We start from the raw sequence: 11,311 nt of genomic DNA, 5'->3' as shown, positions 1-11,311 counted from the left end.
CCAGCACCGACCCGAGGCACACCACTAGTTACAGGCTTCCAGTCTGTCAAGCATCTTTCCACTATTACCCTCTGCTTCCCATCATCAAGCCAATTGTGTTTCCAATCTTCCAGCTTCCTCTGGATTCCATGAGATTCCTTGCTGAGTTTCTCCAGTGTTCTGTGTTTGCTTCAGACTTCTAGCATCTGCAATAATTCACCTTTAACATGGAGGAGTCATGGGTTGCAATGAATAGTGAAAAGTTTGGGAGATGGATATTCCATAAATTACTTTGGACTAGGGTAGAATATAAAAGGAGCTACTAAGAGGAACTTGAGGCCGCCTTAACCATCAAAAATGAACTTGGATTATCAGATTTTGATATGCAGATGTACCTTAAACACTATTACAAAACTGCAAGTAATAGGAACCTTGAGCCTGTCTTTTATCGAGAATGTCTGTTTTTAACTTGGTGTGTAACTTGGTCTAGCTCCATGGCTATAATTGTAAAATAACTCTGGAACACAATTGTCAAAAGCAGATTCTCAATTATCTACAAAAATGTAGGAAGTAGATGAAACTAATATGTAGACAAAAATTTATTTACACCATACAGCATTTTAAATATTTTGTACACGTTTGCAGCCAAGAAAGCTACTTCTGCGCTTTCGTGTGACATCTGCAATAATAAAGATGTGAAATATATTATTCATATAAAAGTGAGAGTATTACTTTATTGCATTGAAAGCAATGAAGAACATAGTTCAACAACCATTCATTTAAATGACAGAAAATTGTTTGCTTTTATATTATAAAGTAAAAAGTGTAGTAATGGCCAAACAGACTGTTATAAATCTTAAAAACTGCATAAATATATACATTGTGCTTCATGGTGAAGTTTTCTTTTTAAAACTAAACCAAATGAAGCTATTACAACATATATCTTTGCTTGAGGTTTATCTATAAAGATTACCTTACAATTCATTCCACATTAACGTACAACACATGATGGTAATAATTGTACATCCTGTATCTCACTAAGTAAGGTAGTGAGAAATGTTAAAGACATAGACATCTTTTCCTGGTGCATAAAGTCCCTAAATTACTCTAAGAGAGTCCAGACATACAGACCAGGCTTTTGTAAAAATGTTTGAAGTGCAAGAGATTCAGCTTGTGATCAACTTCAATTTAAACTTCAGTTTGGAAATCCCCTTCCTGCACGTCTAACGGCATAGAGATACATTTTTCCCATTCCGCTTGTCTTAATTCTAATGCCTCTTTTGCCTCTGCATTCAATACGTTCATTGGTGAATAATGTTGGTAGTCACTGGGGTTCTTATAAGTGTCCCATTCATGCTTGCTGGGTGTTGGGTTGTCCTGTGGAGAGACATTAAAACAGCTTTATGTGTGGTTCTTGGTTTGAGTTGGAAATTTTCAGACTGCTGGAGGGCACTTTACACAGTACACTGAAATACAAAAAGGACATTGTTTCAAAGCAGCTACATGTATGAATGAAAAAAAATTCCCGCCATCCTTAAGTCCTTCCATAAGTCTTCACTTCCCCATATCACTCTAATCTTGTGAAGCTTCTACTGTTCCCCAACAGCGGCACGGTGGCACAGTGGTTAACACTGCGCCAGAGACCCGGGTTCAATTCCCGCCTCAGGCAACTATCTGTGTGGAGTTTGCACGTTCTCCCCATGTCTGCGTGAGTTTCCTGTGGGTGCAGGTTAGATGAATTGGCCATGCTAAATTGCCCGTAGTGTTAGGTGAAGGGATAAATGTAGGAGAATGGTTCTGGTTGGGCTGCTCTTCAGAGGGTCGGTGTGGACTTGTTGGGCTGTAGGGCCTGTTTCCACACTGTAGGTAATCTAATCTAATCATCTCTGCTTTCTGGTCCCTGGCTTTTAACCACAGTCAAGGCATCAGCAGACAATGACCTACCTCTGGAAATATTCTCCTAATCGCTCTCATCTCCTTGAAGTCTTTAAGACTCTCCTTAAAATTGACTACTTTGATGAGGTCTGCCCCAACATGCAGTTGATGAAACTAATGTGGAGAAAAAGGTGCTTACACTACCCATTTTAAATTGATTCGCAGAACTACAGAACGGTTACAGTGCCAGAGGAGATAATTCAGCCTACTCTGTTGCACCATACTTTTATTCAATTTCACAGCTATTTCAGTGTGTTTGTGTAGTGTACAATAAACCTGATGCAAAATATACTTGATTAAAAATGGCAAGGTTGTGTCAAAACTATCATACTTTGATGATGCTCCTGTGCACTATTTAAAACAAAAGAACATCAAAAATAGGAGCAGTAGTACGCCATTCGGCCTCTCAATCATTTCTTGCCATTTTACAAGATCAGGGCTAATCTGCCACAATTCCTCCTGACATTACAAAATTCTATCTACCTACTCTTCAAATACTTGCAGTGATCTAACCTCCACAACTTCCTGGGGTAGAGAATTCCAGAAATTCATTAACCTCTGGGAGAAGGAATCCCTTCACATGTCAGTTTTAAATGAGTATCCCTTATTCAGTAACTATATCTTGTTTGCAGTTTCCTCAGAGTTGAAAACATCTTCGCAAAACCTACCCTGTAAGGCCTTTTATGTTTCAATAAAATCATTCTTTATTCTTCTACATTAAAATTAATAAAAATCTAACCTGCTTATCAGTTCTTGCTAAGTCAGCTCCTTCAAGTCAGGAGTCAGCCTGGTGAATCTTTCAAACATTGTCTAATGCCAGTATATGTATTTTTAAATGTAGGACCAAAACTGTACACAGTACTCCAGATACAGCCTCAACAATACCCTGTACAGTTGTAACAGGAATTCACTATTTTTAATCTCTAGATTCCTCTGTTTAGCACTTTCGGACACTCTCTATTTAAATAATCTGCCTTTTGATTGTTTCTACCATTCTTTAAACCTCACATTTTTCTACATCAAACTTCAACTGCCATGTTTTTGTCCACTCACTCAACCTATCTATATCCCCCTGCAGATTATTTATGTCCTCATTGCAACAGGCCTTCCCACATATTTTTGAATCATCAGATAATTTGAATATATTACACTCTTGGATCTTCATCTAAATCATAGATATAGATGGTAAATAACAGACGCTCTAAGACTGATCCTTGTGACACTGTACTAGTTACATTTTTCCATCCTCAGAAAGTTCCATTAATCCTAACTCTCTGTCTTTTGTGCATTAATCAATCCGCAGTCAATGTTAATACATTACCTACACCCCCAATATCCAAGGCAGTTGGAGGAGAATTGCATAAAAGACATTTGGATAAGTACATGAATAGGAAAGGTTTGGAGGGAAATGGGCCAGGAGTAGGCAGGTGGGACTAGTTTAGTTTAGGAACATACTGGGCATGGACTGTTTAGATCGAAGGGTCTGCTTCTATGCTGTACGACTCTGTGATCCTGATTCCAGTAAATTCCACTACGGTGTGCAGTATTGTTGTGACTGTCTCATTAAAGAAAAATTATTGCCCTTTGAGAGAATAACAGGTCCCCGTCATAGTGGAGGAGACCATCAGACTGCAATAATGCAACATCAACAGCGCGAAATAAAGCCAAACCAACTTGAAGAGAGCAGAGAGAATTGTACACCTACAAAAACTCACATCTGACCAAGGATGCTGGCCTTGAGAGCTAAAATCTACACTCCATGACAACTGGGAGTGGAACCTGTGGTCCTGATGTGAAATTTAAATAGGACAGACTGAATGGCTCCCCTCTGACTTCAAAAAACCAGAATTACCACAAAGTTTCACCAACGAGAAGGATATGACTGATTTTGAGGTCAGGGATGAGTGTGTGAATACTCTAGAGAATGTCAATATAATGAAGTCCCACATGGCACAAAACTAAAATCACATGAGGTTTGGGGTGGGCTGGCTGGATGGATACAAAACTGGTGTGATCATATAAGATAAAGGGTAGCGTTGGAAGGCTCTTTTTCAGAATGAAGACTGGTAACTAGTGGTGTTGCACAGGGATCACTCTTGTGTCCTCTGTTGTTTGTAGTATATATAAATGATCTGGAGGAAATGTGGTCAGCTGATTAGTAAGTGTGCAGATGACATGAAGATTCGTGGAGTTGCTGACAGGGTGGACAATTGTGAACTGTTACAACAGGATATAGATAGATTGGCGGCTTGGGCACAAAAATGGCAGATGGAGCTTAATCCAAACGTGAGGTAATGTATTTTGGAGGATCAAATTTAGGTGTGAATTATACAGTAAATGGCAGAACCCCAGGGGAACATTAACATACAGATGGATCTGGGTGTGCAGGTCCACAGTTCCCTAAAAGTGACAACACAGGTGGCCAAGGGGATTAAGAAGGCATATGGCATGCTTGCCTTCATCAGCCGAGATATGGAGTACAGAAGTTGGCAAACCATGTTGTAGCTATACAAAACCCTTGTTAGGTCGCATTTGGAGTATCATGTGCTGTTTTGGTCACCACACTACCAGAAGGACATGGAAGCTGTGGAAAGAGTTCAAAGAAGGTTCCAGAATGTTGCCTGGTCTCGAGGGCATTAGTTATGTGGAAAGTTAAAAAGACCAGAATTGCTTTCTGGTCTTTCCGGAAAGACAGCAGCTGAGAGAAGACCTGGTAGAGATCTATGAAATTATGAGAGGCATAGGTGAATAGTCAAAGGCTTTTTCCCAGGGTTGAAGTTTCAATTACAAGGGGGCACATGTTGAAGGTGAGAGGGGGAAAGTTTAAGGGAGATGTGCAAGTCAAGTTTTTCACACAGAGAATGGTCGGAACCTGGAATAGACTGCCAGAAGAGGTGGTGGAAGCAGGCACATTGTTGACATTTATGAGGCATCTGGATGAACATGAATAGGGAGGGAATAGAGGGATACGGATTGAATAAGGGTAGAAAGCTTGTTTTTTAGTTAACTCCAATGACACACCTTCTATAACTCCCAAATATTCTCACCTGGCAGAAATTGCAGGTATCAATTTTCATTTCATAAAAGGACTGTTACTATGTTACTAATATGTAATGGCTCCAAACTCGCAAACATAAAAATTAGGAGCACATCATTTGGCCCCTCTGGCCAGCTTCTCTTTTCAACAAGATCGTATCTGATCTGACTATGGTCTCATCTCTAGTTTCCTACCTGTGCCAATAACCACCGACTCCCTTGCGAGTCACAAACCTATCTACCTTTGCCTTCAGAAATAATTTACCCTGCCTCTACTGTGCTCTGGCCACAGATGAATAACTCCTTTAAAAAGCATCCCCTTTCTCTGTCATGCAATGTGAGACCCCTTTTTACTTAAACTGTGTCCTCTATTTTTAATCTGCCTCCCACAAATGGAAACATCCTTTCAGCAGCCACCATATCAAGTCATTTCAGGTACTTTTATGTTTCAAAAAGATCACTTCCTGTTCTTCTAACCTCCAACAGGATATAGACCCAGTCTGTCTGACCTATCCTCATGGGATAAGTTCTTTGTCACAGGAATCAGTTGAGTGAACCTTTTCTGAATTGCTTAAAATGTAAATTATATCCTTTCATAGATTAAAAAATTAAAACTGTTCGCAGTACTCCAGAAGTGTTAATAATGACACCAACATGGCTAAACAAGTTATTAAAAAACACTTATTTTTTCTCTTTGAAACCTGATGGTGACCAGTCAAATACATTGTTTGAAATCAGCAGATATGCATCTGTAATCTTTTGGTCATTATGGGTGAACTGTGGGATACATTTGCATTGAATAAAAGGGAGTTTGTATCTTGCACAAACTGAATGTGCAATGAATGGGTTAACTATCTCACAGGTCACCTGTCTCAACTGAATGAACAAGGACCAAAAAAATCACATCTATGGTTGATGTAATATTAAGCTGTCACTTGCAAAGTGGCTAAATAAACAGCTCACACAATATGCTAAACCTCTGAAGTGTGTCACTAAAGTCTTACAAGAATGCTGACCTTTGTCAACAGTGTTGACTTTTTAACATTCTGATCCTTACTTTCAAATCCCTCTATTTGCCCCTCCCTATCGCTGTAATCTCCTGTAGTCCTACAATCCTCTTGATATCTGTGCTCTACCAATCCTGACCCTTTGATTATTCATGTTTTTAAATGCTCCGCCATTGATTGTTCTGTACTCAGCTGCTTAGGCCTAAACTCTAGGCTTCCACCCTACACCTCTTTGGCTCATTTTCTCACCAAGATTTACATTCCCTCACCACTTTTTGGGGCAGCACAGTGGCTCTTTGGTTAGCACTGCTGCCTCATAGCACCAGGGACCTGGGTTCAATTCCAGCCTCAGGCGATTGTCTATGTGGAGTTTCCACATTCTTCCTGTGTCTGCATGGGTTTCCTGCAGGTGCTCCATTTTCCTCCCACAAGCCAATAATGTGCAGGTTAGGTGAATTGGCCATGCTAAATTGCCCACAGTGTTCAGGGATGTGTAAGTTATTTGCATTAAGTTAGGGGTAAATATTGGGTCTGGGTGAGTTACTCTTTCGTGGGTTGGTATGGATATGTTGGGCCAAAGGGATTCTAAAAAAATGCTCCTAAAAGCCTACCTTTTTTTGACAAAGCTTTTCTATTATTGTCCTAAATGTGTGGGTTATTAATTTTGTTTGCTAACACTCTGAGAAGGATGGGATAGTTTATTACACTGAAGGGTGTCAGAAAATTTGGATTATTACTGACAGACCTTTTGTCGTGTTTCTCCCTTCCTGCAGATAGTCTCATTTTAATTCATGTCACATCTTTTACTCACATATCACACCAACCTACAAATTAGCACTGTCAGCCTGCTCCGCTATTCGATATGATTATGGCCAACCCCCAGTTTTAGGCTCTCCTCTGCTCATTCACCTTGCCAAGCTTCCTCAGGATTTTATACATTTCACATCTTAATTATTTAAACTCCAGCTTAAAGCCTGAACTTTCCAACCTTTCTTCAGAGTTTAGCTCAATCACTCTCGATATTAGATTAATAAACCTTCTGAGAACTGCTTCTAATCCATTTACATTCTTCCTTAAATAAGGAGATCAATACTGTACAGTACTTTTGATGTCTCACCAGCACTTTGTACAGCTGAAGCATAACCTCCCTACTTTTGGATCCTTTAATGATGTCCTGGCATAACATTTCACTGCATTTAATCTTGCAACCTCTGGAGTACACAGAGATAGAGAAGTCAGATTCTGATATGGTCTAATGAGAATAGGGAATTATGGATGTAATTGTGAAGAAGCACATATATTCAATGGAGTTGCTGTACTTACACTTGCACTACCCCTCTCATACCCTGCTGCTGAGATAGTCCATGTTTTTTCATTCTGTAGAAACAAACAGAAGGATCTGGTGAGCACATATGGATTGTTGCACAAACAGGCCAAATGCAATAGCTTTTAAAAAAAATGTCTACTTGGAAATGAATCAATACTTACTATGCTGCTTGTACTTGGGGGCTCACGGAACCTGTCCAGTGTCTGGAATTTTTGATTTAACTCCTGAAATAATTCCATATGCCGCTTTCTTGTGTGCATGACTTTCTGGAAACCGACAAGATTCACAATAAACCTTCAACTTAGTTAAAATGTACTCAAATCAGCTCATGAGATTAGAAAAAAAATAAATCAAAAAGCCAAAAGGGTGATGTATTTTGGAAGATCTAATTCAGGAGGGAGGTTTACAGTAATGGCAGAACCCTTAGTAGCATCAACATATAGAGGGATTTAGGCCTACAGATCCACAGTTCCCTGAAAGTGACAACACGAATAGTAAGGTGGTCAAGAAGACATATGGCACATTTACCTTCATCGCTCAGGACATAGAGTATAAAAATTGGTAAGTCATGTTGCAGCTGTAATGAGGCCAAAATTGGAATATTGTGTTCAGTCCTGATCACCACACTACCAGAAAGATATTAAGGCTTTGGACATGGTATAGAGTCAGAAACCAGGGTGTCGCCTAGTTTGGAGGGTATTAGCAATGAGGAATGATTGGACAAACTTAGTTTGTTTTCACTTAAACATCAAAGGATGAGAGGTGACCTGATAGAAGTTTACAAAATTGTGAGAGACATGGAAAGAATGGTTAGTCAGTTCCCTTTTGTCCCAGCATCAATTACTAAGGGACTAAGGTAAAAGGGTTTAAAGGAGATTTGAGAGGTAAGGTTTTTACACAAAAGGTGCTAAGTGACTGGAATGTGCTGTCAGAGGTGGTCATGGAGGCAGACACAATAGCAACGTTTATGAGACATCTTGACAGATATATCAAAAGGAAGGGAACAGAGCGATACGGGCTGCGTACAGGCAAAAGGTTTTTAGTTTAGAAATGCCTCAAGTGGCAGCACAGTCTTGGTGGGTTGTCTCTGTGCTGTACTGTTCTTTGCTAACTTACAAACCAGATTTTACAAGGATACATATGGAAAGAAATTCCAATAGCTGTCAGTGTTGAGAATTAGTTAGTGCCAATTAATTAATTAATTAATTAATTAATTAGTTAATTAGTAGTTGCACAAAATGTTTTACTGAGCAGAGTGCAGGTGTAGGAATTTTATATGTGAGATGATATTATGTTTACTTTGTACTATTGATTTGTTTCTCCAAAATATGAATGCATTCATTTTGGAAGGACTGCATCACAGAAGTTTAGTTCACAAATAATGAATTCATGATCTCTCAACATGAAATGACGAGGAATTGAAAGGTGTTTTCAAAACAGGCACTGAGAAGGTGTTGGACGGAAGAAGAGCTTTATCCATGCTATATTCTCAATTTCTTCAAATTAGATCAATCTTGCTAGGAGCCTAGCACTTTTGGGCCAGAAATTAATACAATGTCAAACATTGATTGTGAATTGTATTTGTAAATCCTGAAAGCTTACTTCAAAATCCAGGTCTGAATAGCGGGATTTTCTTCTCTGCAAAACATGAAAGGAATCATTAGATTTCTTGATGTGAGATTTTAGAAGAACCGTTTCGTTTTCCTGCTTAAAGTTGCTTGTGCTGCTGTCTGATATTCTACTTTTATCCTGTCAATAGTATTGCATCTGGTCTTAAATTGCGAAGTCTGCTGATGTGATTACATATCAGAGATTTGAATGACTTGTGACAATTTTGCCTCTTCTGGTTGGCATTTAGGGGAAAAGTGGTCACAATGACCCCCATTCTTTGATATGAAAGTGGTCACAATGACCCTCATTCTTTGATATAAAATTTTGAGTGAAACTCTGAACCTAAAGTAATGCACACAAATACACATACCAGCACATCAAGTTACGGAGCAATCAGGCTGGCACCTTATGGATTGGGCCAAACACTCTTTGCTATGATGGTGAAATAGTCCCCAGTACTTAAAACATTGTCTCACATGACGAATCACCTATATCAATTAAAGAGTTTGAAACAACACTCATAGGCATCAAAGCCAATTTTAAAGCCGTCAGTTATAATGACTAAAGTTCTCACCTTAATATTTGTTAATATTAATAACTCACCTTAACGTTCTCACTCTAACATCATACCAAAGCAAACACTTGTTGAATCATTGCTTTTTGTAATAAGGCTAGAATTGTGCAGAGGTACAATCATGTGAAGTGTCAGCTTATCTGCTACTTGCTGCTTTGTCCTGCTGTGTCCCTTAAATGTTTGAATTTTTTTAACAATTGTTCGGTTATCTCAAATACATGCTACACCATGAGTTTCAATGTCATCACTCTGGTAGTTCTTAAAAATTAATACAAAATTATTTATATTTTATTAAGATGAAAGGAGGGCAAATCAGAATCAGACAAACTTGATGAGGCTTGTATAGGAGCGATACTCCAGCACGATGCTCTGGACGAGGAATGGGAGTGTGTGTACTTGGGGGAGGAAATGTGAGCCTGTGTATTCAGGGCAGGGTACATGAGTGCATATGTGCAGATGAGGGAATGTGAGTGCCTGTACTCCTGGCAAAGAACATGCAAGCATTTTGTCAGGCAGGGAAAATACTAACACATGTACCTAGAGCTGTTAACATGTTCTCAGGGTAATGAACATGTTAACTTGTATATTCAAGGTAACGAACATAAGAGCAGTGAACATACTAACAATATGCTCAGGTGAGTGGACATGCTAACATAAACTTAGGGCAGTAAACTTGCTAATACTTAGTCTTAGCAGTGAACACGCTGACATATACGCAGGGATATGTACATGCTAATGTGCTGACAGCAGTGAAGACACAAACACATGTATCAGGTTTATTTGGAAGCTTTCAGAGTGCTGCTCCTCCATCAGGTAGCTGACACTGCTACATGTACCAGGGCAGTAGATATTCCATCAAGTGCACTGGACAGCGAACAGACTAACACATATACACTTAACATCAAACATACTAAAACGTGCACAAAGGATAATGAACACTAGAACATAATTATCTGGGAAGTGAACTCACAAACATAAATGCTCAGGGGCCTAAACACTGTTCCATACACAATCTGGTTGGACTCTCAATGATAGCTCAGTGTTAGTGCTCTTGTTTGTGAAATGGAAGGCCGTAGGACCAAATCCTGCACCAACTACTTGAGCAGGTAATCCAGTCTGACACTGCAGTTCACCACTGAGACAATGTTAGACTGTCAAGCGAGCTGTTTTTTAAATTAGTTGCTACACTGAACCCTTGTCTGACCTCTCAGGTGGACAAAATCCAACAACATTCCTTGGAAGAAGAGCTGGATTCTCTGGGTAAAAGGACTGAATATATTCTAGCTAAATTTGCTGATGACACTGAGATAGGGAGTTATCAAGAGAATGGTAAAGAGTCTGTAAAGGAATACAAGGTATAGGCATTTCAAATGAGGAGGCAAAAATTTGGGAAATGAAGTATAATAAGGGGCATGGAAGGTTGTCCACTTTGGTAAGAAGAAAAGTTGTACATTGTGTGACTGCAGTGAGATTGTGGTGGTACAAAGGGATCTGGGTGTGCTTGTTGAGGAATGACAAAATGTTCGTATGCAGCTACAGCAAGTAATGAAGACAAATGAAATATTGTTTTTTTTACAAGGAAAATTGATTAGTGCATTGTTGAGATCACTCTAGAGTGCTATGCACACTATCAGTCTCCTTATTTGAAAGGAAAGATACTATACTGGAAGCATGATTATGGATTAGTGGTGCTGGAAGAGCACAGCAGTTCAGGCAGCATCCAAGGAGCAGTAAAATTGACGTTTCGGGCAAAAGCCCTTCATCAGGAATAAAGGCAGAGAGCCTGAAGCGTGGAGAGATAAGCTAGAGGAGGGTGGGGGTGGGGAGAAAGTAGCATAGAGT

The 11,311-nt window shown here is 39.4% G+C and overlaps 1 protein-coding gene across 10 annotated transcripts in view; it reads right to left on the bottom strand.

Annotated features, from left to right (window-relative positions):
- Positions 1-560: 560 nt before the first annotated feature.
- The window catches only part of adgrb3 (adhesion G protein-coupled receptor B3), an 814,402-nt gene continuing 803,651 nt past the window's right edge, over positions 561-11,311 (bottom strand). For all 10 annotated transcript variants that reach the window (XM_043681622.1, XM_043681628.1, XM_043681636.1 and 7 more), the window contains 4 exons: positions 8,887-8,922; positions 7,446-7,550; positions 7,281-7,334; positions 561-1,356 (listed from right to left, as the gene is read on the bottom strand). In XM_043681622.1, the coding sequence (XP_043537557.1) occupies positions 1,168-1,356; positions 7,281-7,334; positions 7,446-7,550; positions 8,887-8,922 (384 nt within the window). In that variant the 3' untranslated portion in view covers positions 561-1,167. The remainder of the gene's footprint in view (positions 1,357-7,280; positions 7,335-7,445; positions 7,551-8,886; positions 8,923-11,311) is intronic.

Source organism: Chiloscyllium plagiosum, chromosome 3 (genome assembly GCF_004010195.1).
Source record: "Chiloscyllium plagiosum isolate BGI_BamShark_2017 chromosome 3, ASM401019v2, whole genome shotgun sequence".
NCBI classification, from domain to species: Eukaryota; Metazoa; Chordata; class Chondrichthyes; order Orectolobiformes; family Hemiscylliidae; genus Chiloscyllium; species Chiloscyllium plagiosum.
Note: the sequence above shows the minus strand (reverse complement) of the source record. Positions and strands in the feature narration are given on the sequence as shown.